The sequence below is a fragment of the Quercus robur genome, chromosome 2 (assembly GCF_932294415.1).
Source record: "Quercus robur chromosome 2, dhQueRobu3.1, whole genome shotgun sequence".
NCBI classification, from domain to species: Eukaryota; Viridiplantae; Streptophyta; class Magnoliopsida; order Fagales; family Fagaceae; genus Quercus; species Quercus robur.
Window position 1 is genome coordinate 66,013,128 of NC_065535.1, and position 18,118 is coordinate 66,031,245.

The 18,118-nt window shown below is 33.9% G+C and overlaps 2 protein-coding genes across 4 annotated transcripts; both read right to left on the reverse strand.

Annotated features, from left to right (window-relative positions):
- Positions 1-3,679: 3,679 nt before the first annotated feature.
- On the reverse strand, positions 3,680-6,182 carry LOC126714553 (double-stranded RNA-binding protein 5). 3 transcript variants are annotated; one of them, XM_050414747.1, is made up of 4 exons: positions 5,792-6,182; positions 5,305-5,552; positions 4,950-5,169; positions 3,680-4,858 (listed from the first exon to the last, which is right to left on the reverse strand). In XM_050414747.1, exons 2-4 carry the CDS (start codon positions 5,548-5,550, stop codon positions 3,873-3,875), a joined length of 1,452 nt encoding a protein of 483 aa, XP_050270704.1. In that variant the 5' UTR covers positions 5,551-5,552; positions 5,792-6,182; the 3' UTR covers positions 3,680-3,872. The 3 variants fall into 3 exon arrangements, with proteins under 3 accessions (XP_050270704.1, XP_050270703.1, XP_050270702.1); XM_050414746.1 differs by having other exon boundaries at positions 5,728-6,181; XM_050414745.1 differs by lacking the exon at positions 5,792-6,182 and having other exon boundaries at positions 5,305-5,559.
- Positions 6,183-10,913: 4,731 nt separating this feature from the next.
- Positions 10,914-16,385, reverse strand: LOC126714554 (probable protein S-acyltransferase 7). The gene is made up of 5 exons (XM_050414748.1): positions 15,842-16,385; positions 14,536-14,718; positions 12,647-12,943; positions 11,842-12,075; positions 10,914-11,729 (listed from the first exon to the last, which is right to left on the reverse strand). Exons 1-5 carry the CDS (start codon positions 15,926-15,928, stop codon positions 11,205-11,207), a joined length of 1,326 nt encoding a protein of 441 aa, XP_050270705.1. The 5' UTR covers positions 15,929-16,385; the 3' UTR covers positions 10,914-11,204.
- Positions 16,386-18,118: the final 1,733 nt, after the last annotated feature.

Genomic DNA, 18,118 nt, shown 5'->3' on the forward strand with positions numbered 1-18,118 from the left:
AAAAGTGATGATGTGAAAGAAATAATAAAAAAAGATTAAAAAATAATATTTTAATGAAAAAGTAAAATAATAGAGTTTTTGGATGTAGGGTGTATTGTAAAATGGTATGGTATAATTGATAAAGTAGCTTTTTGGGATGGTAAAATAAGATAGAGTAACATTCTTCAATGCTGATGCTAATAGACTTATTGATGTGGCTTGGACTTTTTTTGAAAGCTTTTTTTTTTAATGAATTTCTTGTTCATATAATTTTTTTATAAAATTTTTTTTATTCATTTTTGAGATTTTGTTGCTTTTTTTTTATATTTATTTTATTGAGTTTATTACTAGTAACAAATTATCTAGAGAACCCTTTTGAGACTTGATTAATTTTTTCAATTTTTTTTTTTTTGTTAACAACTTAGAGATATATATATATATATATATATATATATATAACTGCATTCATTAAATTTTTTTTTTTTTTTTAAAAGAGTGGACAATGTGGTCCACTTACACTTTGCTAATTCCCCCCCCCCCCCCTTTTTTTGTCTTTGGTAAACAATATCTTACGTGGTAATTTGTTGTTGTTTCTTATATAGGTTACCACTGACATCACTTTTTTATTTATCAATAATAGATTATCACCTACAATTTTGTTGTGAAAATGTTGTGAATGTAACACTACTTTTAACAATTTCTTTTCAATAATACTATAATATACTAATTTTGCAACATTCCTAATTAAATTAAAAATTATGGTGAGATCAAGTATAAGTTGGCATGTTAATTTAGAAATGTCGTGAAATTATTGTAACAATTTGATGTGTACATTCCATTATTATTATTATTATTATTATTTATCTATTAGCTAATATTAGAGGTCTTATTGCGGAAATGTAAACTCATTATCTTTTCTTTACCACTCATGTCAACTTGTGACAAAAGTTGTGTAAAATATTGTAGTGGTAGCATTCCTCTAAAATTTGGGACCTTAACTAATTGGCCCCAATATTAGTAGGGCTAGTCACTTTTATATAAAACAATTTTTTTTTATAGCTACCCAGCCTACCTTACCCTACCCTCTCCCACCTCCCTAATCATGCAGCAACAAGAAATGGCATTGAGTACTGTAACCTTGCATTCACAAATACATTTGCAAATAGAGATGAGCTAGATAGTGACTACCAAACTCTGCATTCAATTTGTGCCGTGAGAATACGTTTTCCACCACAAATGGCATCCTAAGTCACAATCACAATCGAGCCAAACACAAAAAGTTGAATTAAATTTTGAGTGTGTAATCTATCTTCATTTAGGGTAACTGATTTTCCTTCACTTCTCACCTCCCTTTTCATGTATCTAGTCCATAGATTCCATACCATATGCTATCACTGTGACAAAACCTTTTCGCCTATCCAAGGCTGGGTCAACACATTTTGGGGTTGAAGACGGCAATTTAGAGGCATTTTACGAAAAGTTATTAGTTTATTCCAATATCCAATAGTGATACTTGTTGAATACTTCTTTGCAAAAAACAATAAATTTGATATTTGTTTAAACAACTTTAGTCTCGATTGAATTGGTTTTTTTGTACTAATATTAACCATGTTATTTTTATCTCTCTTTTTTTTTTCTCTCTATTAAAAAAATCATGTTATTGGCATGCTAAATAATTTTCATGCAAAATATGCCCACATTTCTTTGAAAATTTTTATATGTTTAGAGTATTTTAATTATAAAATAGTTTTTTTTTTTTTTAATTTGCAAATTTTATACAATGTTATTTCTATTGAATACCTCAATTCAGTTTCAAACATATTCTTTTCAAATCTAGCTCAAATTCATGGTTTGCAAAAATAAGGCCTAGTCTAGGGCTGACTAAATGCAATTTGGAACCCAATGCAAATATAAAATATATTGTCACTTAATATTTTATAAGAAATGCATGAATTAGGAAAAAAAAAAACATTTTTATATAATTTAATATATCAATCGGATTATTTTCATATATTTATAAAACGTAATGTTAAAACTTTTAATTCTAACAAGGGCAAGAGGATGAATTAAAATTCAAGTTTTTCTCTAGGGAAGAATCAAGCAATATTTTCAAATCACAAAACTTAACGGTATGGCTTGAACTTTTATTTTATGCTTCATAGGGATATTGAAGGAAAAAAGAAAAACCCTTATATTGTAAAGCGATGGATTGTCTACCCACAGCCATCACATTGGAACAACCTTGTGGAACATGCCACCCATGGATGCAGCATGACCCCATCCTTTCAAACGGTTGGCTAAATTGGTATAGGCACAGCTGAGTCATTTGCAACGGGCATTCCAATAAATGGACGTATATTCATTCAAGAATACCAATCTTAATAGTAAGTCTTTTTTTTTTTTTGCTATAAGTAATTTGATAGTTAAAACAGGAATGAAAAATTTAAACCTTAATTATTATGAAAATACTAGGAGATGCCAACCAATTGAATTACAAAAAGTATTTGTTAGGGAATAAATAATAATGGTTATTTAGGGAAAAACAACTTCTTATCGCTTTTAACTCAACATTTTCCATGACAATTGTATAGCAGTTACGAAAAACTTGTTTTAAGGCGATCTATGCGAGAAACTTTTCATCTCAATGAAATGAATGGGAGGAGATTTTGGTTGAAATCAATACTAGAATAATAAACGTCATGTTGCTATTAAATTTCTAGCAAAGCATCACAATCAAAAAGTTGGTATTGGTCCCAGAACAGGTTATTGTGGGACGAAGTTTGTCAACTTTGTTGCATTTGACAACAACTTTTTTATTCGCTGAATTATGCAAAAATTAGCTTGCTTTCTATATTGACACAACAGTGATCTGGCATACACCAACTTGAGGTCCACTTAGGTTAATTATGTTCCTGTTCCAAGCCACACACTTCAACCTAACCAAAGAAACTATATATATTTTTATATATATTACAATGTTCTAGTATTCTATATTGACTTTTTGATCCCTGTGTCTTTGGTGCTGCATAATCAGGATTTATCAGTCTTTTTCTCGGTGGAAAAGCTTTTTGAAGGTCAACCTTTTGAAATGGGCCATGGCTAAAAATTCACATTAGACTGGACAGATAGGATTTGCAAAAGAGTTGAATTTACCATAGAAGACCCATTTGGACATGAAGTACCCCCCACAAGCCCTTAACATATATAACGGCTACTTTTCATTCAAAAAATAAGAAAATTCCAAACTTTTCTCTGCAGTCTCTGTCTCTATGTCTAGTCACATTTTAATATTGAAAATCATTAAAAAATGAATTTAAAAAAGAGAGAGAGAAAGAAAGAAAACCAAAAACCAGCTCAAAAGAAATAGTATTATAAAAGAAGAGGCTAATAAATGAGAGGAAGAAGATGAGGAAGAGAGGCCCTCTTTCTCTCTCTTTTTCTGTGTGTATGTGCAAGAGGAGCATTAATGGTGAAGACAGGACCATTAAATATTTCTGAGGGTAACTTAATTGCTTGCGTTTATCGCTGAAATTGTCTGTTCGTCCTCTTCAGACTGCCTTCATTGATACCCCCATCTGCCCCCTAACTCTTTCTCTTACTTTTTCTCTTCCTTACTTAATCTTCTGCAACCCACTCCCCTAGATCTCATTTATTGCACTCACTCTCTCTCTGGGTCTATTTTGAGCAGTAAAATTGTAAATACATGTCAAAGGTGAAAATTATATTTAATTATATCATCTTTTACAAAATTTCTCCATAGACCCAAGAGACAAAAACTATGGTTCTCAAGGGTCAATAGTAAAAGTTTTAAGAGAACACAACCCATGATGTTAAAACTGGTAGAAAATGCTAAACTTAGGTTGTATAATAAGATTATAATGTTGTTTTTTACCTCATAATAATTGTAGCTTGTTGAACTCAGAACTGAGTTGAGTTGAGGTTGAGGATAACTGTGGCTTGTTGTTGAACTTTGAGCTAGCTGATGAGACCTCTTCTCCAAATGAAGTAGAAGGAGAAGGAATTAAAGTTGATGATGAAGTAGTTTCTTTCATTGTTGGAGAGTTTGAGGGTTGTTGGGGTCTCATTGGTGGTGGTGCTGCACACACTGGGATCACTGATCTGATTTGAACTGCTGGGGCTATCCTGTGAGGATTGAACCCTCCAGTGTACATGGTTCTAGCCATGTGGGCATTTGTAGGTGCCTTGTCTTGAGCTGAACCAAAAGGCCCAGTTCTGATTTGGCTTTGTTCATGTTGAATGGTGCTATCAAGCATTGAAGAGGTCACCTTCCCAGTATTGGACATAGGAAATTGCCTATATATTGAGCTAGCCCCATAGACAAAATTTGAACTTGAATTGCTTGGACCTTCCTTTTCAATAGGCTTCTTGCTTGAATCTGATTTCCCACCAAGCCACTCTTCCTCATCTCTTTTATGCTCTTCCAATGGAGGTGTTATAATTTGTGATCTGCCCCTGACTTGTACTGGAATGGACCTATTTGATGAGTATGGAGAGGGAGTGTCTCTAGGTGAAGTTGGTGGCAAGATCTTTGAAGCTGTTCTAGGAGGGGGAGGAGGCAGAAGAGACACAAAGGAGTTTTTAATTTGTGATGAACCTTCTGAAGCAGAGTCAAGTAACAGATCCAAAAGCCTCCACTGCTGATGCTGTATTTGATGATTACTAGATGTGGATGAAGAACCACAACTAAAGTCTCTATGGGACCTCACCATTCTTCGTTTTGCTTGGTTCTGATCCCTCCTCCTTGCTTGTTTGAAATCATCTTTTGGTCTAAAATTTGAAAGAAACCTTGTCACAACTGCCTGATCCTGTTCTTCACGAGTGACTGCCTCTTTATTTGTCCATGCACCCATGTTTGGCACTGCACAGAAATGTACATTGATTACGCTAAAATACAAATACTAGAAGATGAAAAACAATCTACTAATGGAAATAAATCAAAATATATTTACATTTTTTCAGGGCAGACCAAGCTGCTATTGCAGCATTCTTCTCAGCTTGTTTCTTTGTCTTGGCTGGCTCACCAGTGAAATTCATGCCTGCGAGCTCTACAGTACAAGTGAAAATTGGAACATGGCCAGGACCTGATCTTATTGTGGTATATACAGGGAGGTTCAGTCCAGCTCTATGAGCAGTTTCTTGAAGGAGGTTCTTGTATATTCCAGTTTCATCCTTCATTGTAATCCACAATAGAGGAAATGAGTAAAAATAAATTAAGAGATACATGGGTAATGCTTATATTGCTCCAGACAATCAAGAAAACTCGCCGAATATTGAGAGCATGTTAATATTACCACAGGAACTTACAAGAACTCTTGCAGTGAGAGACCTTGCAGGGCCTCTTGTGGACAGGACACTGAGAGCTACTTCAGCAGCTGCATGCTCTGCCTGTCTTAATGTGGTGCAATAGCTTGGGCTTTCAAAGATCTCACCATTGAAATTCACAGAAGCTTTGAATCTTGGTGCATGATCAGGTCCTTCTCTGAAGCAGGCATAAGAAGGCAGATTGAAACAGCTTCTCTGTGCAAGTTCCTGCAGCTGATTCTTGTACATATCTGCCATGAAAGACATCCACAACAAACCAATCAAATCCTATTCCCGACAACCTAAATGGGAAGTTAAAAACAACAGTATGAACAGTATTTAGAGGGAGAAAAAAATCCATCCCAAATGGCCATAAAAAATACTAAAACAGCTTAGCAACTGATATGCAAATCAGAAAACACCAACCTAAAGAAAGATTGAAGGAAACGAGCTCAACCACTGAAAACTAAGACAAAATCAAAGAACCCACCTACTTCAGCTAATTTATCACTCCTACATTGGCTTTGGGAGTCTCGTCTTTCAGCACAAAGTACCTAATACTTATGTCATCTGTAACTGTGAGGAAGAAAAAGATGGTTACTGAGTGAAGTGAAAAAATGTCAAAACTGGAGCTCTGAGCCAAAAAAGCTTTGTCACTCTTTTTTGTTCATGAGTTTTTACCCATCAGGAAAAGGGAGATCCCATTAAATTCAATCAAATTTTATTTTATTTTTTCCCGTATAGCACAGTTTTCTAGCAATGAAGAGCCAAAAACCAGCTCTTCTCATTTAGAAGGGGTAGTTATGACATTTTTGGATTCTTCTAGCATCATTGCATTAATAACAACAATGTTTGCCTTTGGCTTTGAGTTTTATTTTACAAATTGCCATGTATCATCATCATCGTCACCTTGACCTTAGCACTGGCAGACTAGGCATTGTGTTGACTGGACAGTTACCTCCCTCAGTTTGAAGATATGAAATTATTAACTTATTATAAAATTACTGTGGGGATGGTGACCCCATCCCATGTGGTCAACCTCATCTAAGCTTGATACTACCATGTTGTAATTGAATTGGCTAGGGATTAGACTCAACCAACTTCTACTATTGTGAGCAATACAATCAAGACACGTGTCCATGCTCTATGGGGTTCCATTCATTGATTGCTTGTTTGATTACAAAGCAAGTGTCCAGCACTGTGTTGTCAATAGTACTTTAAATCGTGAGGTGAAATTTGGTTTTGGATACAAATTTCTCCTACCATTGCACTGCGTCTTCTTTGTAAAAGACATGATTATTAATGAGAAGAAATTAATGTATTGACATTTCATCTTTTATGATAGAATTATTTTTTATATTATTTTTCGATTTTGATGTAAAAAAGAATTGAAAAAATAAATTTAGAATAAGAAATTTTTTTATAAAATTCTAGGCAAATTACAAAACTTTTAATAACTCTTGGAAAGCTTGTGATCCAGACAAACATTAAATTGGAAGCTGAGACAGGGCTAGGGGACTCTAGTCTGGTCCGCTAAAAGATAATTAACTCCCATTCATTGCAATGCCATTAATACAAAGGTTAATTTTCTTTATTACTATAGAGTGCCCTGGAGCCCATATCCATGTATATATTAGGTCAGGAGCCAATTCAAGAACATTAGATAATTCGAGAACTGGTAAACACTTTCATAAAGAACTGTGTTAGTAGGTGAAGAAGTGAAGTCCGATCAAAACTGTCCAGGAGGGTGGTCCGAGGAAGAGTGCCTCCTCCACTGAGTAAAGCCAAGGTCAAAGGGTGTGGACTGCCATCAAGAGTAACGTTCTGGATCATTCCATGGATGAGGATAAATATCAAGAAGAAATAAGACAGAGGAAAGCTACGATATATCTAAAGGAAAAGTTGCTACCACCGCATTAAATGTTCTGCAGCTAACTCTCTGACCACATTGATGAGGAAATAATACTTGAATAGTAACTTTTAGCCTTACAGCTGCTACCCAAAGATTTCAGGAAAATGCTGATGAGACAAGGATCAACACCAACAATCTGATCTACACGTGGAAGGTGAAGATGAAAGGAAAAGATAGTATAAAATGGAAGAGAGACCTTAAGAGAAAGGGATCGATAAATTAAAAGAAAAATATTGTAGCAATCAAGAATTGAATTTGTAATCAAACCTGAGAGAAATATATAAGAGCCGATCTCATCGAACTGTGCCGAAGGCGATTTTCTTTAGATTAAACCAGTCTATCTTCATTTTCTTGTCATCTGAATCAACTTTACTTGTTGTCTGATTCATTGAAACTCAGTTTTCCAACCCACTCTCTACAAATTCATTGTATTGGGTTGTTTGGGCCTAAATTCATTTATCCTTTGGGATAGGGATTCAAATTGTATCCTTACAATTACTATTAGGTGAGATTATTATGATTATTACTATTTACTGTGTACAACGCTATTTTATATATATATATATATATATATAGGGGTTGAGTTCAAATTACACTACTCAATACTTTTTAATTGGATGTAAATTTTGACAAATTTACAGTTAGATTACATTATCTTCGTATATTCTCCATGCGTGCAAAATTTCAAGGTGATCAAAGATTAATAATCATGTCATCAATCAATTTTTTAAATTCAAGTTTTTGTAATTTAAAATAAGGCATAAAAAATGAGTTTACGGATTAAATGGTAAATAACATTCAATTGACATGAAAATTGGCATGATTGTTAAGAATATATATAACATGTAATTCAATGGTGGGATTTTCAAAATATGAATTCTATAACAAGTTATTGAGTGGTGTAACATTACTTAAAGTTACTTAGTGTAACTTTAACCCAACCCTTTATATATATATATAGGTCCGGTTAATGTATGTCCTTAGAGTATACATTAATCATCCATTTTTAAAAACATTTTATTGGGAATTGAAAAAGTTATCTAAAAAGTTTGTAACTTTTTTTTTTTTTCATAAAAAGTTTCTTAGGGTTTTACTAATGTGTGTCATTAGGGTATACAATAGTAAACTATTTTATGAAACTTTTTATGAAAAAATGAAAAAGTGATTTACTGTTTTGACAGCTTTTTCAATTTCCTATAAAAACTTTATAAAAATAGATGATTAATGTATGCTCTAAGGGCATACATTAACCGGACTCTTATTTCTCATATTTCCGTCAATGGCTCTATGTAAACCACGTGGCTGATTAGAGGCAAAATTGATAGCTGCGCATACATGAAACTGAAAATTTTGGATCGATATGTCTTGCAATATCATTGGGTATTGTATGGGGTGCAATACCTTATAGATGGCGAAGATGAAAAGTTAAAAACTTAACCATTTTTTTTTTTAATCTTAACTGTCCAATTAGAGAATTTAAAAAGTGTACGTGGTAGCTTAGTTTGGATAGGCACAGGTCTTTAGATTGGTAAAACTAACCATACATTTGATGCCATCAAAACATATCAATGGCGAGTTAATTAGTAGATGTTACGTAAGGTAGAAAGTAAGGCACATTAGTTTACGTGGAAAACCCCTTTGCCTAAGTATATGAAGTAGAAAGAAACTCTAATTCAAGTCACTGTATTAACTGAGAAGAGCATTGAAAATTTATTTAAGTGTGATGCTTTCTAACTCTAAACGTGTTGTGCAGGGATGCTAGCCCTTGGACTTAGGGCAAGGGAAAAGCTGACTCTTTGACAGGCGTGAAGCTTTCATTGGTCATGGTTACATTACAATGTTTGCTGCACCATTTTTGACCTTACCACCATGCCATCTTTGCTGGGCAATGGTGCATGCAGTGGTGCATTCTTGACACTTTAGAGGATTAGTGGAACTTCATATATAAATGCCAAGGCTTCCATCTCCCTTCATCCTTGCCTTCTTGTTTGCATCATGCTACTTTTACACATCTACCGGTTGAGAAACTTTAAAGAAGATATTAGGGCTTGATTTTGATAACTCAGGGATGGCTTAGTGGTTTCTAAGGCTTTATGATATCCATGAGATTATGAGTTCGAAATCTCTCGCCAACATCTTGGGGCCACCTCCATGGAATTCCTCCCTATGTAGAACGAGGGGACTACATACACTCGAGGAAATAATCAAAAACAATGTTTGAGATAATGATTATAATTAGGGTATCTTTTTGTAGATGGGTTTCATTATGATTTAATTCTTTAAAGACAAATGGTCAATTCTAATTGACCAAAATCAAAAGTTCTACTAGAACTTGTAATTATTGACAATTTCTTTAATTTTATTTATTTTACTAGTCGTAAACCCAAGCATCACGTGGAAATATATAATTATTTTAAGATATGGTATAATGTATAAGTTATTCTCAAAATTTTATTGTAGATAATTTGTTCTTCCTAAAAATTAAACAATTTATAAAAAGTAGTTTTCACCTCTCTATTTTTACAAATATATAATTTTATCATTTTTGGTGTTTTTGATTGATATATATATAAATATATATATATATATTTATATTTATATATATTTGAAGTGGTCCATATTTTAATAAGTATTCTTATTATGCATTATATTTTCCTAACTTCTTTTGGTACAACTAAAATTCTTATGTTTCAAATTTCTCATTCTCTTAAAGAGATTATCATATAATTACAATTAGTATTACTCAAATAATTGATAATACTTTCAACCCAAACCTGTATTTTCCTATTCTTAAGTAAGTACACTGAAGTGGACCAAAATGGACCAAACTGGACTTAATGGGCTGAAATGGATCAAAGTGAACCGAGTAGACCAAAGGGGACCAAATTGGAACAGATGGACCTAATTGGACCCAAACGGATCAGAAGTCTTGTGACTCAACTAGTTAACACCTCATGATATTTACAACAGAGACATTCGATTCAGATCCCCTCCAATTATCAAATTATAAAATAAAATAAAATAAACAAAATACCATTCCATGTAAAAGTTAAGCCTCACTAGAGGATGTTTGTTTTCAGCTATTAGAATTTGTATATTGCTCTTTTGGATTGTGATCGGGGGCAAATAATGCCTCTCACGGTTTATGTAAATGGGTTAAGGTGTTGTGATCCAAACTCTTTTTTTTGGTTCCTTGGTCCCCCACCCCCACCCAAGTTGTTGACGATATTTTGAGGAAATTTTTTTTTTTTACCAAAACTTCAAATTAAAAACCGCACAACAGTTCAACGCATTAGTAGTAAAGATTGTTAACTTTTTTGGCTTAATCTAAAGATTACATTAATTGATATAAGATTTCTTTAGCTTTTTCTTCTTTCTCCCCCAACCCCCAAAATTGACCAAGAGTCGCTTTTTTAACAAGCTCTGTTGGGACTAGTGGTGGTTGGGTTCGGTTGGGTGAACAATTAAACAAATAACCTCAATTCACTTATAGAAGTTGACAAATTTTTGTTTCAAAATTGACTTAGTCAAGTTTAAACCAGTTCTCAATCCCATTATCATGCCCAGGTCAGGCAAAGAGCTTAATAATAAGCTACGCCTGCCCTAGCCACTAACTGTCCAAACCCTATCAAGTGCAGCCCAGCCTAATTTTACAAAGTATAGCAATTAAAATTATTGCCCCACTAGAAAGAGATGGGAGTTAGCCAGATAATTGACACTAATTCCACAATTGCAATACAACTAGACGCTAAATAATTCCACAAATGTGGTACCAAAACCATGACTCAAGAAAAGCTCACTCTTATAACAACACACCACAACAGCCAAATCAACACTTACAACCCAGCAAAAGTCCCCCCCACCCTCCCTATTGCAAATAATATTAAGTGGAAGTTGAGTGACGAACCGTGAAACTTCAATGAATCCACTCTACACCAACCAAATCAAATCCCATCTCATTTCCTAAGTCCAGTAATCCATCATACATTGGCTATGAATTTCGGTTCTCGGTTGTCAAGGTGCTGCTGCTACTCCCACCAACACGGTTTGGTTCCCCCACTCTTGCTGCCAAAGCAAGTACTTCAGGTGACATTTCCCAGCTACCACTTTTCCTTCCCCAACTGGATCTCCTGGGATGTATTCCGGCACGCTCCCCTGGGGCATCTACTGTAGTCCTTATATCTGGAGCAATTTCACCTAATTCACCATCCTTTATATTCATGCGATCATTACTGTTAAGTTGCGCTTCACAATTATCTGCCCCAGCAGCCATGTCTTCCCATACTGTTTTCCTGCCCATTTCTATGTCCTCCACAGCTTTCCCCATATTTGGACTCATAAAACCCCCACCCGCTGGCCTTGCAGGTAACCCAGCTTCCCTTGGCACCTTTGCCCTGAAATTGTTCTTGGACTCAGGAATGCTGGTGCAAAATATTTCCTTGAAGTTGTCCACCACTCCTTTGTTAAAGGGATTAGCTCGTCGATCATATCGATATCTGAAATTTTCATATGTTGTCTGCAAAAGCAGATATGAAAACTTGTCCGTTACTAACAGAGGAATTAATTTAGGGCAGATGCATAGAATTCCACACTATAGGGTTGGGACATGAAGAAGATGGATATCGTACCTGATTTGTACTGATGAGATATAAATGGAAGGCAGTAAGGCCACCAACAAACCACATAGATATGAAAGTGTAAACTATTAGCACAATGGAGGCTGGTGTTTTGATCATTGCTTTCCAAATTGATGTCTGCTCTCCTTCCATGATCCTTCTGATGTAGACCCAGCAGAATGCAAAGACATATATACAAAGAAGGGTCGTCGAGAAGACAAACATGAAAAAGAATCGATAATTTCGCTGCAACCAGAATTTAGATTTTTCAGATATACTATTTACACCCAAAGCTTTGAGCATCATCAATTCAACTCATAACCAGAAATATGAGTCATTCAATATAACAATTTTAATTCAAATTTGAACTAAACTCATTTTATCAATTTTCAGTCATGCTTATCTTCAGTCAGGCTGATAATCATGAGCTCCAGCCTCCAGCCCTTCCGAGCTACCCCATGGAGGTGGTCTCTAAAATGATTTAAATTCCAGTGTTTTCTCCAGAAAGTCCCTAGGCTAAGCCAAAAAGTTTAGAGGTGTGCTCAAGATCATTAGATTTGAGTCCATCTAATATTTTCCCTTATAGAAAAGCTCATGTTTCTCTTAAACTAATGAAACAGTCTACCCATGAACAATGATGCAGCATTGCAGAACCTCAACCAACGCCCCCCCCCCCCCCCCCCCCCCCCCCCCCCACAAAAAAAAAAAAAAACGTATAAAATAAAAAGGAAAAGAAAACAATATGACATAGTAAACATAAAACAGGTTTTGGTACTGGCAAACATGCACCAAAAAAAAAAAAAAGGTTGTGACTTACCCGCCCAATACACTGCCCAACCCAGGGGCAGTGGTGGTCAAATCGCTCCACACAGTTATTGCAAATTGAACAATGTGAGCAGCGAGCAGGTCTGTAAAGCATGCAAGTATCACAGTATTTAATCTTTATAATGATCCCATTGACCTCTACTTCCTTGATGCGAGGCAAACGTAACTGTGGAGTTTGACTAGCCCCAACTTCTACATTCCCATCAAAGCCTTCTGGTTCGGGAGGGTGTGCATTGCGTGGAATTATACCAGGATCTCTTCCAGAGGTTAGCAGAAGAAGAACTAAAATCTGTAAAAGTAAAATAAAGTAAAAATGTTAAACCACTTAGATTTCATTTACAGAAGGTCATTTTGACTACTTCTGACACAGAACAAGCCAAAAAAAATGCAACAACAAAAATTTTAAAACAGAAAATAAAGATTGAAGGAACCTAGGAGACAACACATAGGCTTTCTTGGAGTCAGCACCAAGTGAAAGAATACAAGGAGTCAGCACCTATAAAAATTGCAACTGACTCCAAAATTAAATAAAACCAAACTAAATTAAAGTTTCTTTGCACTTCCCGCATCAGCTTCAAAAATTGCAATTGCATATTGAAAATATTGTCCAAGCTTGTTAGACAGAAAAAACTAGCCCATGCAAGACCTAACCAAAAGATGAATGAAACATTTAGGCACTTCCGCTTTTGCGACCACATAACCCTGTCTCTGGCCATTTTCAGTCTAGAAAATTTGGCCAATCAGTGGCTCCTGGTACATTTATTTGTCTTTGTATCTGTCAACCTATTTCTGTAATTGATTCCTCCTAGTACGTTATGTATCTATATCACTATAAGTTTACTACTTGTCATTATCCACACACACACAAACAAGTACATCAGTGGCCGTGAAGCTCATGCACTAAAGAAAAAATATCAAATGCAGAAACACAAGGGGTTCTACTACTTGCAAAGATTCTGAAACATTAATTCCGATAACTCTCCTGCATCACTAAACAAGCTTCTCTCAAGCCTCCATAACTAGAGGTAGCATATTTTTCTCTCACCTAGGATCTACATAGTTTGACTCAACAATTGCTCTGCATATTCTTTTTCAGGTAAGTCAGCATGCCAAATAGTTTTGATTTCAAAATACATCCATCATAAAGTTTTTGCAATGATTTTGTGTATAGGTAATCCAAACAATAAAAAAAAGAAATTGATGGCTATTGGAGCATCATTTGATAAGGCAAAATAAGTCAAACCATATAATCACCCCTCCCCCCTTCCCTCTCTCTCTCTCTCTCTCTCTCTCTCTCTCTCTCCTCTCTTGGGCCAGATGTGAGGCCTTAAAGATGCAAACGGTTCTTGGTTGGTAGGTTTTTCCTGCCATATAGGGCAATGTACCAAGTATTAACACTGCAGCTGAACTCCATAGACACCAAGAAGGCTTGTACTTGATCAATGGAGGGGCTCGCAGAAATTATAATCAACTAAACTCTGTATTCTATCTCATTCAAGATTTCTGCATGAGAAAAAACCACAAAACTCTGTTGTTCAACATGCAATGATGAAACACATTTCTATGCAAACTTCCTAGAAAAAGTTGGAGATTATAATGATTTAATCCATTTTGTATCTTGTAAAAATCATGGCGGTTTTAGACCTTTCATGTATCCTGACTACTAAAGGCTGCTAAACCACATGCTGTAGCTACATTAACTGATATCTTAATTCCAAAAGGAGATTCTAAACAAACTTGAAATTTATCTTTTTTCAGTACAAAGAATTCCAAAGCAAACTGGTCCTTATTAAATGTCATAACATCAACAGCATTGGAAAACAATAAAAAATGCAAAATAAAGTAATAAATACTATATGTGTGCAGTAAAAGAGAACTCACATAAATAGTGAACACAACAGAAACAACCATTATTGATACTCCCCAGTGATTAGAATAGACATCCATCAGTTTTCTGGCAACAAAGACACAGAAAACTGCAACAGGAGCAACGATAAGAAATATGGTCAATCCCAGTGATCTTACATCTGGTCCAAATATGAACCTTCCCTGAAGAAAAAATATCTGCAAAAGAGCAATGACAACAATTAACACCTTAGCAGAACCATAGAACTATTCTTCATATGATCTTCAAAAAGCAATTACAAACCTCAAACACAATAAGAAACAAAGGCTTTATTAACTGTTTATGAACAACTTGGACTCAACTTGAGGAAAAAAAAATTGTTTATGTTTGTCTATTTAGCAAATGAGCCAAGCTCAAGCCTAAATTTAGGATCGACTTTTAAATAAGCCAAACTCAAACATAATATTGTGTTCACAAGCAAGCTCATGAGTGTGAGGTTTGATTTAAGTATAAATTATATATGTTTTATATGCATACATGTAGAAAAACGTACTTACATAGACTTGGGATTGGATTGCATAAGTTTGTAAATGTTTTTATGAATGATTGTGTAAGTTTGTAAATAATTTATGATAATATAAATAGTCCATTTTGTAGTAAAAACTATGTATAATTGTTAACAATACAATGTTGGAAAATCTAATTTTTACAAGTTCATAAACGAAAAGCATTCTATCTTAATTAACTCAACTAGTACAATTTCTCAAAGAATAAGCTAATCAAGTAGCCTGTGAACAAGGTTGAGCTTGTTCAACAAGAAAATGAACCGAGCTTGTAATCTAACTTGGCTCATGCTCGAAATAAAATTAAATGAACAATCTTGAACTACTTATAATACTCCGATTCTTTTACATCCCTAACTCTATATGTAACTAATATATATAATAATAATAATAATAAAGGCACTCAACAAACATAATTGAAATGAATGGGCTAGCTAATCGAAATTAATTGAAAGAAAGCAATTGAAATGGTCAGTAGAAAACATCATCGTTGTTTGCTAAATAAGAGGGTACCAAATTACTCTCACTGTCTTTAATTAGGCACCAAAAAAAAAAGAGAGTTAATAAAAAGTTAGAGAAATTTGTTTAATCCAAAAATAACCTAAATATATACGTTCCTAGTAAAACATTCTCGGAGCATTATTCTCTGTTCAGATTCTAATCTATTAAAAGGCAAAGCAATATTGTACGAAAAATTAGAAATAAAGACGAGAAAAATAGAAAGTGAAAAAAAGAGAGAAAGAGAAAAAAAAAAGGGGAAAAAGAAAAGTGGATATACATTGCTGCCTTTCCAGGCTTGGTAGACCCGTAAATCGTTGGATCCGGACCCGGGATCCGATCGCTGAGGTGGCGGAACCACGTACATAGTGTGTGACTGTTGAGTCTCTTTCTGAGCTTAATTTAGAGATAAAAGGATAAAAGGATCCTCTATATTTATTGAAAGGAGGGTAAAAAGAGCTTAATCTAGTTGCTCGGTTTTGGTTTTTAGGGTTTGGGAATCGGGGGGGATGGACACGTCAGATTCCGGCGAGCTCATCGATTAAGTTCTGAGCTCAGAGAGAGAGAGAGAGAGGGTTTGGTATTGGTTTGGCAAAAGCAAAAAGAGACTGTGAGAGAGAGAGAGATGACTGTGAGAGTTGTGTGCGTGATGGAGGGGAGGCCTTTACAGCATTTGTGGGTGTGACGTGGCGAGGTTTGATTGGGCGGTGAATGTGAGTTGGACCTGTGTGGGGGGTGGTTGTAGGACTTGCCGCTTTTCTTTTTTAATTTCCTTTTTGGGGGTTTCCTTATTCAAACACAGAGAGAGAGAGAGAGAGAGAGGATGCGTATGCGATGTTTTTATCATAAAAGAAGAAGGGAAGGAGAAAGGAGATCGGTCATCGTTTCGCTACTTCGCTCGCTGTCCCAAATGGACCCTTTCTTTTTTTCAATCCTCCAAGCTACATCAATACGAATACGATACCTCTCATTCTTTATTATTATTATTTTTTTCTTACTATTGTTGGGATACCAACATTTTCATAATCATCTTTACAAGTAGTAAGTGATTCTAATTTTATATAAAATAAAATAAAAATAATGGATATAACTTGGTGCCAATTTGGAATAAAGTTTAATATCCTGTCAACTTTACTCTACTCTTTTTTTACTCTCCCTCGATTCAAACTGGTAATAAAGACAAAATTTGATTACAAACTTTGTTGTAACTAATGGTTATAATTCCCACTAAAAAAATTAATATAATTATATATTTTAAAAATCTATCTGTTGGATTATATATTCTTTACGTTCTTTAATATATATGTCAAATTTTGTGTCAATCGGATATTATTTACTATTTGATTCTTACACTTATTTTTTATCTATAATTTTAGATTACAAAAACTTGAAATTTAAACATTTGATTGATGACATAGTCATAGCTATTGATCTTTGATTTTTTTGGAAATTTTGCAGGCATGAAGTATATAAAAAGAAGATGTTATCCAATGGTGAATTTGTCAAAATTCACATCCAATAAAAAGATATTGAGTAAAGTTATAGTTTTAAGCTACAACTAAGTTTGAAGTCAGATTTTGTACTAAAAGTAATTTAAGTGTCAATATTAACTTAGCATGTACTTAAAAAAAAAAAAAAACAAAACAAAACAAAACAAAAACAAAAACAAACAAACAAACAAAACTAGAATCACCTTACCAATTGTAAAAATGAATATGAAAATTTTGGTGTATCCCAAGATTCCAACAATATTAAAAAAAAAAAAATGTTTTTCTCTTCAAATTCCTTATATATCTTTTTATTAGATGTAAATTTTGAAAATATAATTGTTGGATTGCATGTTCTTATCATATCATTTATGCTTGCAAAATTTCAAAGAGATCAAAAATCAATTAATAACTATGTTATCAATGACATGTTTAAATTTCAAGAATTCTATTGAAATTCAAACACATGCTAAAAAAAAAACCATATGGTTTCATTTACCAATAAAAGAGAAATTATGTTATTTATCTTTTTAAAAGATAATTAAATTCAAAATAGTTATGTGCTTGGTTTCATTGTTAAAAAAAAAAAAAAAAGAACACATGGTTTCATTCACCAACAAAACAAAATAGAGTTACTTTTTTTCATAACAATTAAATTCAAAATAGTTATGTGCTTAGTTTCATTGTTTATCAAAAAAGAACACATGGTTCCATTCACCAACAAAACAAAATAGAGTTACTTTTTTCATAACAATTAAATTCAAAGTAGTCTTTCTCAAAAAAAAAAAAAAAAATCAAAGCAGCCATGTGTTCAGATTTAATTGGAGAATCAAATGTATTGCATCTAAAGAATTTGTACCTAATTTTACTCTATTGTCATTTTATCACATTATTGATACTACTTTTATTTGCATCAACCCTATATGTTTTTTTTTTTTTTTTTTTTTTTTTTTTTTTTTTGAGGAAGCATCAACCCTATATGTTAGTTATATAATTGTGGGGGAAAAAACTATGATAATATAAAATTCTGTGTGTTCGGTATGGAAGACTTTGGTATAAGAATTGTTAAT